Source organism: Desmodus rotundus, chromosome 6, assembly GCF_022682495.2.
Source record: "Desmodus rotundus isolate HL8 chromosome 6, HLdesRot8A.1, whole genome shotgun sequence".
NCBI classification, from domain to species: Eukaryota; Metazoa; Chordata; class Mammalia; order Chiroptera; family Phyllostomidae; genus Desmodus; species Desmodus rotundus.
The window spans coordinates 141,315,495-141,338,636 of NC_071392.1; the positions used below are offsets into that span (position 1 = coordinate 141,315,495).

At 42.5% G+C, this 23,142-nt stretch overlaps 1 protein-coding gene across 1 annotated transcript; it reads right to left on the bottom strand.

The window, feature by feature from the left end:
- Positions 1-2,803: 2,803 nt before the first annotated feature.
- On the bottom strand, positions 2,804-15,294 carry NMUR2 (neuromedin U receptor 2). Its single transcript, XM_024577110.2, has 4 exons — positions 14,549-15,294; positions 8,176-8,260; positions 5,889-6,014; positions 2,804-3,066 (listed from the first exon to the last, which is right to left on the bottom strand). The coding sequence occupies exons 1-4, from the start codon at positions 15,272-15,274 to the stop codon at positions 2,804-2,806; spliced, it is 1,200 nt and encodes a 399-aa protein (XP_024432878.2). The 5' UTR covers positions 15,275-15,294.
- Between the last annotated feature and the right edge of the window lie 7,848 nt (positions 15,295-23,142).

Below are 23,142 nucleotides of genomic sequence, written 5' to 3' on the forward strand. Positions count from 1 at the left end.
AACTCCTGAGTAGCACTGAAGGATTTAGTTCTCATATCTTTCTTTGTTCTACTAATTTTGTGTGAACAGTTCCATAAACTAACTCCAGCACTTGCAACATTCCAATTTTCACTCCGAAGTGAAAATTGAACTGTTGCATATGGAATGTTCTTTATGGATATATGCATGTGTGTGTATGTGCGTATAGACAAAACCTTAATTAACACTTACTTTCCCCCCCCTTTTTAATCACAGGCATAATTAAACCTGTTGGCCCCTGACTTTTTATATAGTTCCACGGCACTTGTGTGTGTGTTTTGTAGCACACTTCACAAGTAGATTCAAACAGTGGTTTCTGTAGTGGTTTTCAAAAACAATCCCCTTTACCGGGTTTCAGGTCGGGAAGCTCATAACCTGCCACAATGCACACACCGGATGAGCACTAAGTGCAGATCTGCTGGATGAAAGAATTAGTGAGCACCTGGTAATTTGGGGGTATACGTTTTCAGGAGACAAAGGTAAATGAGGAGAAAGCAAACAAAAGAGGAAGACCAAAGTTTTAATCAAGCGACCAAATTACTAACTTCAATTTCAGTGTTGTTTCTTTTCCTGTCATCCACTATAACAGCAGCATTTTTAGTCCTGGGCCCTGGGAGTTGATTTTGAGGATAATGGCCCAAAGGCAGGAAGGAAACTTTTTTTCTCCTCCATTTCTGAGCATTCGTTTGGCCGAGTGTTTTCAACTTAATCCTCAAATGACAAGAGAGAATTCAGCTCACCAAAATAAATCGTCACTGGAGAATTCTGATTCATTAAAGGTGGCTTGTAATTAGCAGAAAGGTTTAAAAAAAAATACTGAATCACTTTGAAGATGTCTGTTCGGTTAGGAAATGGTGACATCAGAGACAGAGACCAGCACCTTTCAGTAGGATTGGTCATTCAGTTTAGGGAAAACCCAGGGACCAAGAGCTGGAACTTGCATGCCGCAGCATCGGTAAGCCCTGGAGCTGGGAGGAGCCTTCGCGCAGGTGCAGCGGGCATGCCGTTGTGAGCTCAGGTGAGTGCATGGCCCCCTGAAGGTCAGGAATCCGTGTCAGAAACAGTCTCCCGGTTCTCACCATGGTTCTCTTTGCAGCTGTTGTTGGCTCAGTGAACACTTTCCACGTGCTTATCAAGCAGCTGCCACTGTGACGGACACGCCGCCAGGGTTCCGGCCAGTGGCAGAAATGGGCAGGACACGCCGCACACCTTTGATGGGTTCACATTCTGGCAAAGCCGGGATACAATCACAGAGGTACAAAGCAGAGTGAAGAAAAAGCTTAAGAGACATAAACAGGCAGAGAATTAAGATACCACATCTATTCAAATACCATATTTTGCCATGTATAATGGGCACTTTTTTTTGCCCAAATTTTTGAGGGAAAAATAAGGATGAGCATTATACTTGGGTAGTACCTGGAATACCTTGTATCTTTTCTTGTGTTTTGTAATTGTTTGTTACACAACATTTCTCATACCATCATATGTTCAAAACTAAATGCTAAAATTCCTTTACAGTATGAAAACAGGTACCTACATATAAATAAATAAATAAACAAACAAATAAATAAATAAATAGAATTAAAAAATTAAAATGAAAGATTTTTTTCCCCTGAAACTTTGGGCTGAAAACGTGGGTGCACATTACGCACTGCAAAATGTGGTACATGAAGCCAGGTTTTCTGGAGGAGGCACCGCGCTGAGACGGGCAGTGAAGGAGGGTGGGGCAGCCACACATGGAGGCTGGAGGTGAAGAGGGGATTCTGTGAGCAAATACGGGCAGCTGGGGAAACCGGGACACATTTTCTCCTTATGAAAACACAGTTTCTCCAGAATGTACTGCTCGAGCTGGCATAACAGAAGATGTCAGGACAGTAGATTTTTCCCGTGTTATACATGTGGAGAGTGTTATGTAAGTAGTGTGGGGTCAAGCAGCACAAAGTCAGGGATTTGAGACGAGTTACCATTTGACGTGTCTTTTTATCAAGATAACAGTAGACCACACTTCTGTCTACTTATGAAATTAGAATATAGACATCCAAGTCTAGACCAAATTAGGAAAACAGTTGAGCTTGCATTTGGTAGAGTTTATGTCTCTCATGACCTTCTACCGCTGCCTGCTCACTCATCCCATTCTTCTCCAAGTAGAACTTGTATCCAGCCTCATTCCTGGTGAGCACTGACTGATAACGCCTCGGGGGTAGGGACGGTGGGCACCACAGTTGTCAGGAGCATTTCCATGTTAGCAGGAGGGCTCTTAAAGTAAAAGGCTTCGGGGCACCAAGGAGTCCCAATGTAATGGCAGAAGAGGAGGCAGCAGGCAGAATAGTTTGCTGTGGAGCCACAATGGCACGGACCCTGCAACCCATAGACAGGAAAACCGTACCGACGTGTCTCCCTTCTGTGGTTGACAGGGACCATTAGCTGTTAGAGTGACAGCTTGACTCAGATGTGGGTGACTCAGGACCAACCATTCCTAAGAGTGGAAAATACTCACAGAATGGCTGCCATGCTTAGCTTGTCATGTTCTCTTCATCAAGTAGTGAAGGGGCTTCAGGCTGCTAGGATAGAGGAAAAAAAACTAAAAGCAGAAGGTTCTGGGCTTCAGATCCAGATTTGAGTAGCACTTTTCACATTCGTTTTTTAGAAACGCCTGGCAATGGACATGTAGTTCTCAGAGTCATTTCACCTCCCGAATGTTCTGTGAGAAGGCATAATTTTGGGCTGTCCCTCGTGGAGGCAGAGAGGAACGTCAAGCCTTTGCGAGCTCCTTTCGTGGTGCCTGTCAGATACAGAGGGCTGAGGGGAGGTGAGGGCTGCAGGTGGGCAGCTGACAGGGGACCTGGGGACCCACCTCTTCAGTGAGCTCCACCAGGGGGCATTCTGTCAGGAAGATGTTCCGCTGTGCAGGTGGCCCTGGCGGATGATGCTGGGGGTGCCACTGCTCGCAGGAAGGAGAGATCACATTCCAGAATGCGGTTCGGAAGCGGTGGGAGAGTAAGTTATAGATTATGGGGTTGACAGCTGAGCTCAGGTAGAAGAAGACACCTGGAACACAGGGGATTAAAGACACACAGAGAAGCATAACTGTTGAACAAAGGCCTAGAATCCCCGGGACTGCCTCTTTGGGAAGTGATAATACATACAAGACTCTAATTGAGGATACAAAATACTCTACTACCTGTGTACACAGGAATCAAACGCAGAAAGATTAAAGCGTCGTGGCAGAATTTAGGCTGGCAAGGGATCTCGCTGAGATGTTCCGCAACATCCTTTAATCCCCACTTGTTTAATTAAAGAACATGTTCCCACAGCATTAATGAGAGATGCGTAACTATCAGAGGAAGAGAGATGCTTTTGTCCCATTGGAGTTGTGCTTAAATCTATACTTTGAAACTTGCAAGTGATGGATGGATAGCAGATCAGTCAAGGCATCGTCCCTGCTGAGTTTCCTCATGTGCTTAATATCTCTTCAAAGAAATACTTCCCAAAGCTCTTTCTTTCTTATTTAGCTTTTTCCCTTCAATGGTCGTTCCCACCCAATTTCCAGCTTCATCGAATAACTTCATTTTGCCATTTACTTTCTCCACCGAGTGCCTTGCACGGTGCCACTTCCTTGTTTGGCACAGGCTCATCTTTTATGACCACATCCGATTTTATTTCCCCAAAGCCCAAGAGGAGCCTAAGATTGAGATTCAGAGGAATGAGCTTCTGATCTTGGCCCTTGTTTATTCTGTGGCTTTAAACAGAATTGGCCCTTTGATTCTTTCTCTGCAAAGTGGGAATGATAATACAAGCTAGCCCACCTCCCTGGATTATTGTGAGGGTAACATTGAGGTGCTATCCAGAGAGGGGCTGGGAATGGCCGGGAATATAAAGCAAGTGATGGGTACTGTCATCAGCATGCTCATCACTGTCCTCATGTATTCAGGCCGGGGCACTGAGAGAGCCATATGCCCTGTGCTCAGTCTTGGGGAGAAAGAAATATAGAAGGAAAACATTTCTATGGACTGTGTGTTAATTCATTCAATAAATATTGATTGAATTCTTATTATGTGCCAGGAACATTGAGATACATTAGAATGTAGTGTATTTAGACTTTGTTTTCCAACCATTACAGAGGCAAGCTCTGCCTAACATAAATCATTAATAATAGGATAATACCAAATAATATCTGTGAAGAGCAAAATATGTGATGCCAACAGCCATGCTCTGGAAAGTCACATAATGGCCTGAATACAAGGAGTATGACGGTCACGAAAGACTTAATGGGGGTGGTTGGACTCTAGCCAGACCCTGAAATGGATAGGAGACAGTTGGGGGAGAGAGGAGAGAGGACTGCAGGTAGAAGGCATAGCATGTACGGGTGTGCAGTCGGGGATAACGCTGAATGGGCAGAGCTCTCTAATTAACCAGTTTGACAGGCATGTGGTCAATGACTGGGAGTCCTGTAACCTGAGGATCAAAAGGCAGGGTGGGGTAACTTCTGTAGCACTTAAGCTTTCATCTGGTTGGCATTTATAGGGGAGGGAGAGAAGATACCTTAACAGGAATGTGTTATACATGTTATAATTTGGACATCTTAAAATGGTTGTCTTGATATATTTGGAAAGGTATAGTCAACTAGTCAAGTCTCATGAGATCTCATCATGTTTTCCAATTTATTTAGATACTCCCATTTTTCTCAGATTAAAGAGCTATAAATATTTTTGAGATTTTGCCTACAATAACAAATAGTTTGACATGGCAGAAAGTTCTAATGTCCAAGTATAAGCTGAACACAAGGCCTGCTGAGGAGAAAAGAGGGTATAGAAAATAAATAATATCCATGGTATTCAATATACATACAAATGCTCTTGTTTTTGCTCTGTGCACAGCTGGAGCTTAACTTGCACAAACTGACCTTCTCTTTCCCCTCTGAACCAGCTGGTGACTAGCACAGGCACAGGGACAGAAGTGGTCTGAACCTAGGGCCGACAGACACACTGACTGAGAAAGAGGGACCGACGTGGCCATTATCTGCTCCATTTTAGCCGAAATAACTCTGAACCTGAAGTTAGATGATTTGGCCCCAACCCTCTTTTCACTATTTGCCAGCAGTATGCCTTTGGGCAAACCATTTCTTTCTTACGGAATTATCTCTTCAACAGTAAAATGGTGATGATAATATGCACTTAACCTCATTGTGATGATTATAGGAAGATAATATAGCATTTTGCAGCTTAAAAGCTTTTCATCAACTAATATTTTATTTGCTTCTTACCATCAGCCCATGGTTTGTATACAGCAGGCATTACTGCCGTTTGATAGTTGAGGAAACTTGGGGATAAAGGAAGCCGTGTCCTTCAGAATAGTAATGGTGAAAGCGAGATGCAGATCCAGGTTCTCTGACTTAGTGACCTGTCCGCCTTATCTGTACCATATTCTACGGTATCTTCAACAAGCACAGGAAAGCAGCCTGAAGGCAGACCTTGACTCACCATGAGTAGTACCCGCCACCGGGCTTTCATAAGGACCAAACACTTGCTGAGACAATGCAAGATTTCAGGGCCATGGGTGTTTAGTAAGTAAGAACCAATTCAGTCATGTGTCCACTGGGAAGAAAACCAAAGGAAACACTCCTTAGACCATTTTCCTGCTGTAATCATCACCCTTCGAGTTGAGGTCTTCCATATAGTGGCATCTAAAGTACTGATCCAGTGTATTTATGTTGGACCACTAACATACTTAATTGATACTGAAGTAAAATAAAAATCATAGTATGGCAGGTCCCCATGGTAAATCCAGACAGAACCTACTGCTTTAAGCAAGATGAAGAACCTGCAGTTACCTGGATGTTTGCGATGCAATCAAAGGAGCTAAGATTTTACCTGACACCACGTGGATGAGGTTGAACACAGCAGCCAGGGATTCGGTCCACTCCTCCACAAAGCTGAAGAAGAGCCGATCAATGTGGAATGGGGTCCAACAGACAGCAAACACTAAGACCAACACGACTGAAAAAGAATGATAAATGGGAGAGCAAAAGGCAGTCAAAATGAGGATAGGTGTCAAATGCCCATGAGTCCATCCATTCCTTCTAGCATTTTCCCCTCTATCTCCATTAAGTTATAATTATTACAGATCAACTAGAGCATGAGGCGCCTCTATATAAAATATTTAAACACAAGAATGAATTATGTAGGATCAGTTTTCCATATGATTTCACAAGATTTCCTGTATAATGTAAATTTCCCTTAGAACATTTAAAATAGTGTTGAACGTATTCTGAACACATTCTATTGTGGACAATGAATTGTGTTGCGTGAACACTGTCGGAACCACATAAACTGGTTATATAAATAAAATGGTTGGTTTCAAGCAACTGGTGTCCCTTACAGTCATAGATTAGTAACAAACTAATCAATATAGTATGAATTTATCTCGTTACTCTAGAAAGAATTAAAAGCATTTCTGAATTTAGTCATTTAAAATTCTGTAAGGGGTGAGGGGGGAGAGGGAAAGAGAAAAACTGTAAGTATAACGTTGTTTTACAAGCCTCTTTTGATTGCGGTGGGGATGTGTCTATTATATTCGGTGTTTCTAGGGTACAGCATTGCTTCCGGTTTCTTTTTATTTGTTTTTACTTTTTATTTTAAAGTAATTATAGAGTTACAGGAGGTTGCACCTTCCAGTTTCTTATTTTTAGCTCCCAGGACAGCAATTGGTGCTACTGCAGTTACTCTTTGGGGCATTTAATCTCCACAAATACAAATATTTTTTTTTCTCTTCTGAACTTAATGAAATACTTTCCTTCCCCAAAATGTGATGCTTGAGATTTGCCTCAAAATAATCTTGTAGGGATGAGGGGAGAGACAGGGATATAGATGAAACACGAGTAGCTGTGAGTTACTAATGTTCGAGACTGGCTGATGGGTGTGCAAGTGTTTGTTTCACAGTTCTCTGTGCTTGGGAGCACACCTGAGCGCCACGTACCATCGTCAGTACTGCAGATACTTCCTGCGCCATCAAACACGTTCAGAGTACGTTGTTTGTCTGTGTGGTGTGGTTCCGGGAACATCCGGAAGTTCCTTCTGAGTTTACCCCTTCAAGAAAAAGTCTCTAATCTGCCCATTACTGCCCATAATTCCCTTGAATGAAAAGTTTAATTGCTTTTAGAATTGAACCCTCCCCACCAAAGGCAAATACTTTACAGAACATTTTATCATTGTGACTTTAATGTGAACGTGCTTCAAGTCTTTTTGTGAGAGTAGATTATGATCAAGGAGAAAGCGGAGAGGTAATGAAGACACGAGATTTATTAACAGGGAAAGGCAAGTGCCAGCAGGGTCTAAAACATTTCCAGGGAGATGACCGTCAGAGTTGAAATGACAAACTTCGGTGACTTGCACAGTTTTTCTTTGTGCATAAATGCCATATAGTTATGGTGAATGCTTTATATACATATAAACCTGGAGGATTTGTTCCTTCCAAATCTTAGGATTTGACTTGGAAAGTGTATCATGAATATCTTTTCCCCCCATCACTGTCACCTTTAGGGTAGGGCTGGATCAAATATTTTTATAATATTCTTTTGAGAGAACATGGATCAGTGCATGGATATATAATTTTTACACATCTTAGCTGTACAAAAGGCTGTGCTGTTTCATATAAAATTATGCAGTGTCATTGATGGAAAGACTGCGTAGAGATGCTCCCGGACAGCTGCCCATAATCTGGAGTTAAAGATCTCATGGAGTCCAAAAATGAGGGTCAGGGGTCCCCTGATCTCCTGAAATGAGTTGTAGAACATTTTGTTTGTGCATTTGTACATTGTCTGAGTGCAACATTCACAGATTTCATTAACTTTTTAAAGAAATCCTTAACAAAATAGGTTAAAAAGCACCTGCTTATTTTAAAGGGGGAAAGAGATGCTCAAAAGCTCATGGAGTAAATGTGCTTTGCCAAGCCCCATGCGAGGTGTTACAGTGGATGCAATTGAGTTTTAAAAACGTAAATATTCAATAGAAATGAAACAGGTCCTAGAAACCTGAGTGTCTAGGAAAACCAGATAGTGCGTTTCAGGAGAGTTTTGGTCCTGGTCCCAGAAGCACTTTCTCAGCACCAAATGTAACTCTTTGGCCTTTATAAACGCAAATATAAAAATGGAGGACTCACATAGCATTTTGGTGACTGATTTCCTGGAGGGTCTCTGAATATTTGCAGTTATTTCTTCTGCCTCCAGGGTTTGGTCTTTCGTTAGCTGCAAGGGAAGTGGAAAGAAATGCTGTGAAAGAGAAGACTTTTTTCCTGTGCTAGAGAAATGTAACTCTGACACTCATTCTGCAGACCAAAACCTGAGACATAAAATAAACGTAAGAATTGCCAATGCTTAACAATAAGTTAAAGGTGGAATTGGATCCAGGTCATGCAACTCAACTGGATGGATGGATGTGGCCAAAGTGCGGTGTGGCCATTTATCACCTGCTACCTGTAAAAGCCCTGTTGTATCCAGGGTGTTCATAGGCATTCCACAAAAAAGGTGAAAGTATGAAGTGAAAAAATGTTAGATAGGCCTTTTCCATTCATTCATTCATTCAATAATTATTAGACATGTATTAGAATGTAATCCTTCTGTTATATGGTGTGTAGGCAGCAGAAAACCAAAGCGGGTATTATTTTTATTTTTGAGGTCTATAGTCTTCATTGTGTGTCTGCTCAGAGCCTTTACTATGCTAATGGACGTTAAGATTCTTCATAGGGTATAGTGTATCACCCTTCCCTCACGCCCACGTTCCACACTCTACATTTCTCACCCCAGCCTTAAGGGGGATAGGGCTTCTCTGACTAAACAATACCTTCCCCAAACTTGTAAAATACCTGGTAGCATCTTGAGAAGCCAAATTTGGGAGATTCTCCTTTACTAATACTACTAGTAAGAGTATATACGTTATGAGTTTAGAAGTTAAAAATACTCATTGTCATTGGAAGACATGGTGATTCTTGAAGTAGCGTCTGAAATTTCCAAATATTAATACTGCCTGTACATGCAACCCTTTCACGCTTGATTCGAGTCCCACCTACTCCTGGAAGGTTTTGGGGGCCAGCGTAGCCCACTGTTCTCTCCTTCTTCTGAACTCCCATACTGAAGATCTAACTCATTCATCTAGTTGTGGAATTTTCTTCTCTTTACCTTACATATTTTTATTTGTGAGGATAGTCAGCCAGATAAAGGAAGCTTTAAGGACTCATAATAAACTACCATCACATATTCAGAAAATAGTACAGTTTATCTTTGCCAGTTGGTTCTCTGGGATTTATTCTCCTCTTTTCTTGTCAATAGTGCCCTAATTTTCCCTTAGAAAATGTATCCCTTCTCCATTCTTAGCAATTAATTTGGATGGGCATGATCCCTTTTCCAGCTCTCAGTTTAGTCCCTAGATAATTTAGCTACTAACTATCCTTCAGTCACAGTGACTGGATAATTGGGGCCAGTGAGATTTCAGATATTTGCTTATACCTCTACGAATGGAAGTTTCATTTCTCTTTTATTGGGGCTGCTAGAGGGAGCCCTTCTTGTTCTCTGCAAGTGGGTCTGGAATTACAACAGCTGTATTTTTTTCCCACCAGAAGGAAAGTGCTTGGAGCCACCAATGAGCCACTGTGTAGCTCTTGAGGTTGAAACGAACATCACAGAAAGAAGAGCAAAGAAACAGAAATAAAGCTCGGTCCTGGTGACAGTGGGTTTTATTAGGATAATCTTCCCCAAGAGTCAGCTCTACCTCTGGACTTTCCCGGGCTATACTCCCCTTTCATATTTTGCCAGATTAAGTTGGGGTCCCCTCATTAGCAATGTAGAAAGTCCTGATGAACAGATGGAGGCCAACTTAATTTATATAGTTTTAGGGTAAATTAGGATCGATTTGCTGAGTTTTAAGTAGATATATTCCAATTCACGCTAAAGAAGAAATTAGTGTGGTTGTATGTAACAATGGAACAGACTGCTCTGTGAATCAGTGTACTTCCTGGGCTGGATGGCATTTCTGGAATATTTCAGAAAAGGTATTTGAAGTTAAATAAAATGTGGAAGAGAGGTCATTCAATGTTGCCTCCAAAGTCCAACAAATCGCTATCTCGTCTCCCTAACAAACATGGAAGCCTAGAAGTCAAGTAGCTGTCAGGACCCCATCGACCCTCAGGTATCCACGGAGGTGATTAACACACCTGGCCCTCTCTCTCTTGACTATATTGGTGACTATATTGACTACGTATGCCTGTGTCTTCACAAATGAGGGATTAAAAGTTCTTGTGAGATGTGACCCTTCAGAGTCACCTAGATCTTGGAAAGAAATAGGGGGAAATACAGTGCAGTTATTAGGAATAGTGGGAGGAAGCTGAAGGTGACAAGGTGTTATTAACATAGTAGTAAAACCAAAAATGCAGGTAGAGGCCTATGTCCGTTCCTGGCACATGACACCCCAGAAGCTACATGTTATTGTCCGGAGTCTACTCAAAAGACAAAAACTGAACTTTGATGAAACAGAGAGTGTGTGTGTGTGTGTGTGTGTGTGTGTGTGTGTGTTTGTTTGTTTTATCTGTGGGCCTGCACGCGTAGGTTTCTGAATCCTTTCCAGAAATTCTTCCTCTCGGGACCACCTGCCCACACACAGTGCTGGAGCTGACACAGAGAGGCAGCCGGTGCCCTCGGAAGGAAAACGTTGTGTTAGGGAGGAGCAGATGCCTCAAACTACAAGTCATACTAATAATTCCTCTTTAGTTAAATCTCCTGAAGTTTTTAATTTGTTCACATCTTTTTTTAAAAAATGTGTCATTGTTACAAGATAGCTATTACATTATTTAATTTCAGTCCACAATTCAGAACAATGGAAGGACATTGAGGTCTATTCATCAATCTTTGGCTGGGTTTAACAGTTCTCACTGGGAATTTCTCTACCTCGAGGAACAATTTCCTTGAAACATAAAGCAAACAGTTCATGCAGTGCTGTTATGAAGAGGCTTCCTATACAACGCAGTTTGCCCTGAAAAGAAAATCATGGCGTGTTAATCACTGCTTACTTTTCCGCTCCCTCAGGGTAGAGCGAGACAACTAGCCAGGGAGAGGAAGAGCGAAAGACTGAACCTGTGCAGGTTTCATGTTGTCCCGAGTTCTGGGGGTTGGCATAGCAGAACAGTGTCCAAACGATGTGTCTAGCCAATAGCAATTGCTGCTTTATTTTTGAATGATTTCATTTCCCTTCAGATGTTTGGCAAAGTGAGATATTCAACCATTAGTTATTCCCACCCCCCCCAACCTTTTATTTTAAAAGTAAAGTTACAAAAAGAGGAGTGAAACATTGTGGCTACTATACAAGGAGTTTAGAAGTCTTCCTACCCCGCTCCCTTTAGCTACGGAGGACAAAAGGTGAAGGGGAGGTCCAGGGGGGATGATTATCATTCAGGTTGATACTCAATCCTGATCAGTTGTTTGTGGGATTACAATCACTCCACCAGCTGTTCGTGTATATTGTCTGTGGAGACTAAACTTCAGAATATCAAGATATAACCATAGCTCTTGTGTAAATATCTCTACAATCTGAATAAATTTTTTATTTTAAAAAGGCAGTCCAGCTCTGTTTGGCATGGATGGATTCTGCGACAGGTTACAACGCCTTGCTCTTTGACTCGAGCACTAATGCTGTATGCAGGCAACACGAGGCGTTTGCAAGAGCTTCAGCGGAACTTCCTCCCAGCTGGGAGGAACGTGCCCTGGGATTGTCTATTTTCTGTCTGCATTACGTTGGAAATTTGGAGAGCAGCTCAGCGGAGACTTGTGTCCGGGATTGAAGTGGCGCTAAATGGTCCTCGTTGAGCACACCTGGGGCTCTCCTCCTCCTTCCCTGGTCCTGGGGTTTCGTCAGGCTTTGGCGTTTTGCCTTCTGAAGGCAGTGGGTCCCAGAGTCTATCATATCTTCAGATTTGCCAAGGGAATCAATAACTTAATAATCCTCAGAGTTGCTTAGGCCTTTTAAAAATCACTTAGATCAAAAAGGCCCTTTGAAATAATGTTTCCAAGTCTCTTGTTTTGAAGGTAGAGAAGCTAAGTCCAGCAATGAGGGAATAATTTATTGTTTTATTTTTAAAAGATTTATTTTATTTAGTTTTAGACAGACGGGAAGGGAGGAAGAAAGAGAGGGAGGGAAACATCACTGTGTAGTTGGCCAGCTACCCAGGCATGTGCCCTGACTGGGAATCAAACCAATGACCCTTTGGTTCACAGGCTGGTGCTCAATCCACTGAGACACACCAGCCAGGGTGAGGAGAATAATTTGGATTCATTCATTCATGGAGAGAAAGATATCAAGGCATCCCCAAGTATAGAATTTTAAATTGGAATGCATCCGGGGAAGAGAAATCACCATGAACCACGAACACCTACACAAGGTCAGGTGTATCTAGGGAATCAGGGAGAGCTTCCCTGAGGGAATGTCAGTGAAGTATGATTTAAAGAATAAGTGAGAATTAGAAAGGTGAAAGGGATCTTAGTGGTAGACAGTGGGAACATTTCAGGCAAAGATATACAGCAAAAGGTACAGCATGTGCAAAGGCTTCATTGAGGCCAAGGATGCAGATGAGGACCTATGTCCTGACTTCAGTCTAGAGACCTTTACATTCTTCTAGGAGTGACTTTCTAAGCAGAGAGTCTCTTCCTTGTGTCACTTGGGTAACACCTCATTCTTCTGAGAACAAGCTGCTAGAAGTTGCGTTACATTCACAAAGCAAACGCGGGTGGTTTCTAAGCTGTTGTTTGAGCTGCCACTTAGCTCCTGATACAAGGTAGCTGTAGCCTCATGACAACAAAATAGAATGAAACTCAGAGTAATTGGTTGTTGGGGGGTGGTGTATGTGTTTCCTATTCAAAGGTAAACATTTCCTCCAAACTGACCCAAGATAGGTGAATGTTTGGTGTTGGATGAGATAGTATTGTTCAGATTGGGGTGGAGATTTCTCATAGGATTCGTGGTATTTGGAATCATGCAGAAGTCCTTTCCCCCAAGTAAAATGCACAGGGCATTCTAAAGACAAGATTGTGATCTAGTCCGGGGTGACATTTGTGTCTGGGAACATAGGAGCCTGCCCTCCAGGAGGAGATGGGCACAACTCTCTGTCTGATTAGATTTTCTCCTGTGGCCAGACATCTGTGTACTTAGAATTTGTTTTTCCTACCTAAACCTTGCCGTCCACCTTAGGCCCAGTGGGTATTCACCAATGATATGAGAGTATATTAGTGATCACATCACATGTGGCGTCAGAACCATATGGACACATACGATGTAAATGTGATGTCTACTTTGGTTTTCATTCATTTATAACTCACATTGCTCCTGCTCACAGATTTTTTCCTGGTTTTTTTTTTTTTTTTTTTTTCAAGGAATCACAGACTGTTAGAGCAATCAGGAGCCTTAAATATGATCTGGTATGACCTTTTCATTTTATAAATGTGAAAACTAATTCCAGAAGAGAATCATGTGGATTGCCTAGAGGCATAGTATATGTGAGCTTCAGACCTGAAAGTCTAAACGGTCTCATGACTGTTTCCTCCCCAAGCTGCTTCCTTAAATGGGTATAAAGTCAGACTTCATCTCCATGAATTCGGATGCAGCAGGAGAGGAATTGTGTAGTAGGAGAGGAATTATGTAGACTCACTCTTACCCTCATCAAAAACAGTTTCTCACAGCTAATTTAGATCCAGAAAAAAAAAGAAGGAAATCAATTTGCCATTATGAGCCCAGGAAAGGAAGCTCTAATTATAAGATATGTTGGAAACTCAGTGATAATTTTCTATTAACCCTTACTGTCTCTTATTCACACCGTCTTCTACTCTATCTTATATATTCTGTTTACCTCCCCACTCTTAAATCTCTACCTTCTCAAGAGAAGTTCAAGTTGATCTGACTTAGGCTATGTCTTTGCATTTTAACCTGACATTTCAACCAGAGTCAAAGCAAGCAGAGGAAAGGGTCTGACTTTAAAACTATACACATTTGTCTCGGAGTGTAAAATAGGCAGGGATAGTTTCTGTCATACTCAGCCCAAGTTCGTGCAGAGGAAACTTTCCATGCAGTGGTAGATCTAGGCAGGCAGGTCATCAGGGTGTGAAACAGTCCCTCCAGGAGTGACCACCTGTGCTATTTAAAATGAGACTCTATCTCAGACCTACTGAATCAGAATTTCCCTGGGCGAGGGGACTGGGCATTGGTACCCACAGTAAGGTTTCTAGGTGATTTGTTGGAACACCTAGATTTGAGAACCACAAATACAGAGGGAAGAATAGCGAAGGTGAGTTAAAGGAAATAATGTATCTTTGTGGTTCCTATTTGTGCAACTGAGGCACGTCCTGTAACTTCTGCATTCCCCCTCTGAGCTCATTCTGTTTTTCTCTATGCTCCCTTCCAATTCTGAATTTTCTCCAATTCTAAGTTTTACTTAGAAAACTTTGAGTCAGGGAGAAAAGAAGGGATACCGCCCTAAGCCAGCCAGCATGGATACTCACTCTGAGCCCCATGAGGTAGTAGAGGACACTGATGACAGTCATGGGGAGGATGTAGAAGAGGAAGGAGGTGATCTGGATGATGAGATTATAGATCCACATGGGCTTGATTACCGTACAGGTGGCAGAGCCTGGGACCAAGGACCCATTGGGGAAGTAGTGGAACTTGATGCCGTGGATGCTGGTGTTGGGCAGAGAGAAGAGAACAGAGAAGCCCCAGACGACGCCCAGGACCCGGAGGGCCCTCCGCCTGGTGCTCTCCAGCTTGGCGCGGAAAGGGTGGCGGACGGCCACGTAGCGCTCCACGCTGACCGTGGTGACGCTGAGGATGGAGGAGAAGCACACAGTCTCAAAGAGGGCCGTCTTGAAGTAGCAGCCCACGGGCCCAAAGAGGAAGGGGTAGTTACGCCACATCTCATAGACTTCCAGGGGCATCCCAAGCAGCAGGACCAGGAGGTCCGAGACAGCCAAGCTGAAGAGGTAGTAGTTGGTGGGTGTCTTCATACTCTGGTGCCGGAGAATCACCAGGCACACCAGGAGATTGCCAGTGACCCCAACCACAAAAATCAGCGTGTACACCACCGTTATTGGGAGGAAGAGGTGGCTGCGCTGGGGCCCACAGAGAAAGGTCAGGTAGTCCTCGGTGCTGTTCAGGTATTTCTCGAACGGATCTTCCAGGTCATGCTGGGGGATCCAGGAAACATTCTCATATTTTTCCATCACTGACATTAAAATCCAAGACCTGAGTTTCCTCTGGTATGAGCCTCTGTTATCTGGTATGGCCCAAGATAAGCCAGAAAGGAAAGAGAAAGCAGACAGGAGAGCACAGACCCAGGGCAGGAGGCGGGAGAGGGTGAGTGCTTCTGCAGGGATCTCTTTTGAAGAGCCCCCAGACAGAAGCCCCGCCCCTCTGTAGGCTGTGGGCCAATGAGTGTGTGTCAGACAGATGAGAGGACAGCTTTGTGTGCAGGGAGCAGGAGAGGGGGGTGAGACATTTCTCTGAATTGGAAGGAGCTGGCAAACAGCGCTGACAGACGGTGACACTAACTTAAGGTGCGGGCACTCTGAGCAGTGTATTTTGCAAAGCTGTGGGACTCTGGGTGGAAATACAAATTAAAATTGTAGGGTCACGGGTGGAAGAGTTCAAATCTCCATTGATCCCTGTCACCTGTGCAGCATGACAAACATGGGCGATCAATAAATTTCTCAAGTTACCTTGTTCCCTTGGAAATTTAGGGCTCCCTGGGGAAGGCATGATCAATGTGTCTTTTTGGTTTTGATTGAATCCACAATAGAATTGAAAGCCTGAAAGAGCACTTGCCTGTCGTCCAGCCCTGCCTGCTCTCTCGCTGTAACAAAAGGCAGTGCTGTTTAGAGTCAGGTACACCCACAGACATTCTGCAAGACCTGGGGGAAGCCACTCAAACTCTCGGGGCCTCTTTTCCTTATCTGTAAATGGGAGGTTTACTCATGCTATTTTATTTAACAAATGCTTCTTGAGGATTGACCACGTATAGGGCAGTGTTCTGGGCTTTGTAGAAATATCAGTCACCGAGTAATACAAAGTCCCTACCTGCATGGAGCTTTTCTTATGGTGGGGAATTCTGAAAAGATATCAGCAAAGTAAAAATAATAAAATTTTAGATAATAATTTCTGTTGCAAAGAAAAAGGAAGATAAGGGGCCATACAAAATAAGCCTGGAGGCATTCTTTTATGAAGGATGCTCAAAGAAGACATTTCAGGAGATATCATTTGGGATGAGTTCTGAATGATGAAAAGTCAGTCATAAAAAAGCTAAGGGAAGTATATTCCCAGAAAAAGTAACAGCAAGTGCAAAGGTCCTGAGGCGATAACAGCTTGATATGTTTCAGAAATGTCAGGGATACCAGTAGAGCTGAAACTTAATGAGCGGACTGGAAGAGTATGAGTGATCAGAGTGAAGTGACTGGCAGGGACCAGATCATACAACTTTTTCTAGGATTTTGTAAAGAGTATGGCTGTCATTGAAACAGCAGGGACTTTGGATCTGATTCAACATGCGGAGAGAAGTCTTCAGAGGGTCTTGAGCAGGAGAATTAAGAAGGGTGAAGTTTTAATGAGATGGGGGAGGAAGCCAGTACAGTTTTTCAAGTAAGAAGTATTAGTGACTTGGAATACTAAGGGAGTAGATTTGAGAATTACCTTTAAATTTGGGGATATTTTTGCACAGGATGATACCTAACATGGTTGAGAAGATTAAATGAGATGACACAACACAGCTTATACTTAAGAGATGCTTAATAAGTGTCAATTATTTTTTACCTTCTATTTGTTTAATTGAATGATGAAGCAGATGGAAAAGGTAAATTGTTCAAAATAATCTGTGGGGTACTGGAACTATCAAGGGCAACACTTTGTAAAGTATATGATTGTCTAACCACTATACTGTACGCCTAACACTAATACAAAATAATATTGAATGTAAAATATAATTGAAAAAAAAATTTTAAAGAGTGATCTGTTAGTCAAGACAGGACAATGTATGCTGCTGTAACAAATGACCCCCATATCTCAGTGGTTTAAAACAGTAGCATTGCAGTTCTCCTTTACACTGCACAGTTACCATTGGTCAGCTGGAGGCTCCGTCCCACAGTATACTCACTCTGGGGCCCCGGCTGATGGAATGGTCATTTCTGGGACTTTGCTGGCCATTGTGGAAGAAAGAAAGGGTGCTCTAGAGGGTCTTAAGTAGGTAATTATAAGCTCTAGCCCAAACGTCAGTAATACATGCAACCTTTGCTCATAGCTCACAGCTCATTGGCCAGGGCTAATTGTCTGTCCACTCAAGACAAAACAGGCATAGGAAGTGCTGTCTCACCATGTACACGGGAAAATTTGGTGAACAGCTGTAACAATGACACAGACAAACAAAAAGTCATGGCAGAGCGAGAATTGGATGTTGAAACACTACAAACTTGAATATATATTTTTGATGATGTAGGACACAAGTGTAAATATTGGGGTGTGATATCTCTTTGAAACGTAAGGGTCATTAAAGTGATAATGGTAGGCAGTAGCAGATTATAAACTGCAGGCTGGGGGAGATACACGATACACAGGACAACAGATGAAAGATTGAAAGGCATCTCCACATTGTGCCTGGTAGGTCTAATCAAGCAGAATGCCTAACAAGGGAGGCAGGAGCAGGCTCCATGCAGAGAGATGGCACAGGAGTGACAAAGGCATGGACTCTAGGGTAAGCTTGGGGTTCAAACCCCGGTTATGCCTCCTGTGTGCCGTAAGGAACTTTTTTAACTTCCATGAGTCTGAAGTACCCCATTACCAAAGTTAGTGAGCTAGCAGTGCTGCCTTACAGGGCTCTTAGTAGAGTGAAATAGTTCCTGATGAAATGTTCAATAAGTGTGTATTATTTTAAATACAGCATTTAAAATAGATATTTAATAATGAGATATATAATAACTTTATAATGAAAATGCTTATTTTTACTGAGGCCAAAAAGACTACTGATTGCAAGATCAGAATACTGATGTGCTTGGAAGTGCGAGTGTGGAAAGGACTTCTCAGTTTTAGTGGGCTGTCAGTGCAGGACAGCAAGTCGGAGTAGCAGCTGGGAAAGTGGGGGCACACCCATCCCCACATCGCGGGTCTCCTCCTCTCCTTCAAGTCGAGTTGCAGTCGAAAGGAACACAAGAATGCCAACACTTTGCAGTGTGATGCGTGCTCTTCCTTACTTCTCCCCGAGACTCGCCCGCTGCGGTTCGTCATTGCTTATTTCAAGAAAGAGTCAAGGCCAGTGAGGAAAATGGGGTATAGTTAGTCGGCAGCATTGGAAGGAAGTCCTAATCTCAGCAGGTGGAAGACCTGTGCATAAATCCGAGGTCTACCACCAAGGGCTCTGTGTTTGGTCTAATGTGTCCTTGGGCAAAGAATTTTCTATATGTGTAGTTCAGTGCCCTCATGCATAAGAGTATGGGTTGTTGTGAGTTCCAGTAATACTTTGGGAAAATACTTGGTAGCTTCTGAGAGATTTTTGCAGTTTCTTGCTTAAATTGTCCATCTTCCCACTAAAGATGTTGAGGTGTCTTATTCACTGTTCTACTTCCATGGCTAGCATAGTGTTGCCACATAAAGAGCATAAAGAGCCCTGGCTGGTGTGGCTCAGTGGTTGAGTGCCAGCCTGCAAATCAAAGGGTCACTGCTTCAGTTCCCAGTTGGGGCACACGCCTGGGTTATGGGCCAGGTTCCCCAGCAGGGGGCCTGTGAGAGGCAACCACACATTGATGTTTCTCTCCCTCTTTCTCCCTCCCTTCCCCTCTCTAAAAAGAAATAAATAAAATCTTTTAAATCTTTTAATAAATAAAATCTTTATGCTCTTTTTTTTTAAAAGAGCATAAAGAGTACTCAGGCAGGCTCGCTCAAAGGGGTGGATACATATATGAAGGAAAGCAGGAGGACGGAAGAAAGAGGCAAGGACAGCATGCTGGCTGCTTGTATGACATTGGAGTCTTACTTGTGATAATCAGGTTTCCTGTGGTCTCTTTCTGGTCTTCTGATCTCAGTTTCTTTCCTGGGTTTTGCGATATAATACACTAAACTGGTTACCAGTGCAGAGAAAAGAACTGGGCTCTGTGGTTGGGCGGATACAGGTTTAATTTTGCTGCTTGAAACTATCTGACCCTGGGCAAGTTACATACCATAGCTAAGCATCAGCTTTCTCATCAGTAAAACAGGATCAGCAATTCCTGATTTAGGATTGTTATGTGAGGATCAAATGGCAAAATAGCCTAGCATGCTGTTTGGCATATAGCAGCATTAAATAAATGCTATTTTCCTGCACTAACAGTTTAAGGAAGTTGACCTACTAATACAAAGATTTGATCAATGGCTGGTATACTGGTACATTGTAGGTATTCGATAAATGGCTTGAAGGAGAATGCGTAATTGTAACTAACATTGATTTTGTCTTCACTCACATTTTAGCTGACGGTGATTTATAAATCTGTGCTTTTTATATGATTAAATTTTAGTTTTTTATGATTTATTTTAAAATGTTGATTGTATATCTTTGTCTTTTGAAACTGAGATTTTTCTTTGTTTTGATCTATGATTAATTTTTGTAAATGTATTAGAACCTGAAAAGAAGATATATTTTTGATATGAGATAAAATCTGATCTATTGAATATATCTATTAATTTTATCTTATGGGCTGCATCAGTTAATTTTCTTTGTTGGAAAGCATTAACAATGCTGTAGAAACAAATAAACAAGCTAATACAACTTGTTTACCTGTAGCATACTGGATAATTCACAGAATTGAAGGATGAGATAAATAGCCTAGCCCCAAGCAGGAAAGAAACCAGGTTAGCTCTGAGGAGCCAAGCAGCACACGCTCATGGATGGCATCTTTGGGATGCTTTCTTCTGTGATGCTTAATTTTCTACCATATTCTCTCCCTTCAGATCTCTGCCTAAGAGTCAAATTCACCATGTAATGAATGAGATTGGCTTAGCTTAGATTTATTGCCTAATTCTGTGAATTACAGAGGAAGTCAAGTTTCCTACTAGAGGAAAGGAGAAGCAAACCAGACAGGCAGTAACAACAGAGGTCCACTGCCCAACCCATGAAGTCACATCTTTATATCCTCATCTAGCTATGTTTCTGATCTACCAGACTGAGCTGTGGGTATATTTAGGACTCACAAAAATGGAAACAGTGTTTGCTATATATGAGAACATGGCTGAATTCAGGGTTCTCTCTTTCCGTAGATTTGCTCATCTGCGGAGAAGGAGAGTATGGCACAGCTCCTAAATTACCATTTCCACCACCACCACCATCACCATAATTGATGAGCATTTTATTCACTTATTAACATTTTAAGCTATTTATTAGACACTGTGCTGGGTAGAGTTCTGCCCCTGTAGGGCTTGGGATCTAGTGAAATGACAGTCATTTAATCACAGAAACACCTAAGTTGACACATGATTACAATAGTACAATTAGAGGAACTGTGATAAAAGAGAAACCACTGGGCTTAGAGGACCTGTCATATGGAGACTTGGTGTTGTCTATCAGGGCAAAGAATTCTCCGAGTTCGTAGTGATATTGGAGGATATGTAGGAGTCAGCTAGGTGAAGGAAGATCAGGGATAAAATTTTAGGCCAAGGGGGGGTATGAAAGGGTCCATGCCTGGCAGAAGCATGAGTTATTTGAGAAAACAAATGAAGGGCCATGTGACTGGAGTGAAGAAAGCGCATGGCAATTAGGTGAGGTCCGTGCAGGACCTTATGAGTCATTTTAAGTATTCTGCTGTTAAGCCTAAGGGTAATATGAAGCTATTGGATCATAAACATAGAGGTGATATTACCAGTTTTATATTTTGAAACAATACTCCAGCTGCTATATGAACAGATTTGAGGGGATGGGAGTATGCGTAGGGTGTGTCAGGAGACAATTGTGGGAGTCTATGAGACAAAAGGGGGGCTTACACAAGGGTGGTGGGGTAGAGATGAAGATAATTCAACAGATTTCGTAGATATGTAAGGAAGTAAAGCAAACCAACTTGGCGTGGGTTGGATATATAGAGCCTAGGAGGGGATGTGACAACCATAATTCCTAGGCTTTGGCTAGTACAATTAAATGGAATACTCATCCATCGAATGATCCGTGGAATAGATAATCATCCATTCAATCATGCTAGCCAAAGTCTAGATCTGTTCACATTGATAAAGAACAGCAGCGTAGGTCTGAGCTTAGGGGGAAAGATCATGAGATTAATTTGGACACGCTGGCTTTGATCTGCCTTTGTGACAGCTGTGAGTAAAATTCCAGGGAACGTTGGGCATAGGTGTCTAGAACTTGTAGGGAAGGTCTCAACTAGCAATAGAACTGTGTGACAGTTTGCTTGTAAAAGATAATGAAAACTGTTGGCATGGGTGAGGTTGAGTAGGGAAAGAGTATAGCTGTGAAGGGGGTGTAGATTGAGCCTGAAGAAATTTCAATATTTAATAGCAAGAAAGAGGATAAACCTCCTAAATAGCCAAAGAAAAGAGGAGTAAAGCCAAGACTGGGTCAAGAAGGTCAGATCCTCTAAGAAGTAAAGACAAAATCAGTCATGCCTTTATGAGAGGTATGTAATTTCAATGGGGAGTGTGGACTGCACAGATATGAAGACAGAGAGGAGAGGAAATGGAGGATTTATCAATGAGCGGCAGTTACAAAAACTATTTTGAGAAGTGTTGCTGTGAAGGGGAAGAAGAGAGATGAAATTGTGACTATAGGGTGATTTTGAATTAAGGGAAAAATTATTAAATAATGGAAGAGACTTATTTAAAAGCAGAAAGGATGCACTTTAAGAAAGAAATGAGGAAGAAAAATGAGAGGGGGGAGGGAGAGAGAGAGTGAGCACGAGACAGAATATGAATGAATGAGGCTAAATGAATGAGGACTTAGAGTGAGGGAACACTGTGTGTGTAAAATTCCTGAAAAGGCAGGAAAGAGCATACTCATCACAACTAGTGGAACTGGCCTTGGATAAGAGGAAAATACAGCTTGTCCATTGTGACAGAAGAGGGGATGGTTTTTATATTTTGCATCAGAAAGTTGAGAGACTTTGGCCTGTGTCTGGTGGCTTTTAGGGGTTTTTAGGGTTTGTATACAAGATCCTGGACTGTTAGTACTGCAGAATGCTTAGAAATAATCTAAGGTGACTTTTTAACTTATAGATGAGAGAGCAAGGCCTAGAGATGGGATGGGCCGTGTGTGTGTGTGTGTGTGTGTGTGTGTGTGTGTGTGAAGTGCTCACAGTGGTTTCTGCTGGATGTCATCAAGGGGTGACAGGGAGAGGGAGTTGGAATGGAGGAAAGACCAGGGGTTGGGTGAAAATTTGAGAATGGAGATGACTCAATTAGGCTTATCAGCAAGTAGGAAACTGAGTTCGTAAGAAAAAGTGTCTCTGGCTGGTGTGGCTCAGTGGATTCAGTGCCGGCCTGCAAAACAAGTGTTTGCTGGTTCAATTCCCAGTCAGGGCACCTGCCTGGGTTGTGGGCCAGGTCCCCATTTGGGGGATTGCCAGAGGCAACCACACATTGATGTTTCTCTCCCTCTCTTCCTGCCTCCCTTCCCCTCTAAAAATAAGTAAATAAAATCATTAATAAAATAAAATAAAATCCATTTAAAAAAAGAAAATGTAGTAAGATTGCTGGCTGACACCTTTAACTAGTCAATAAGTCAGTCAGCACACATTTGTTGAGCCAGGCATTGTCTGGCACTCAGGATTCAGCGGTGAGTAAGAAGGAACTTCCTCCTCTTGAGGAGCCTACTTACTAGTAACAGGGGTGATGAGTGATGTAAGCTTCCATCCATGCATCTGATAAAGATTGACCAGTGCCTACCAAGTGCAAGACCTTGTGCTGAGTGGTGGGGATAGAAAGACGGAATGAGACCAGTGGGCATCCCCAATGGATACTCGCCCCACCCCCAAAAGAGTTTTAGCTGTTTGACTCCTTATTTGCTGCAAGTGGAGAAAAGACAGACTTGGACCCTGCAGCAAAATAAAGCTCCTCAGTCAGAGGTCCATGTACCACCAAATGGGTCCCC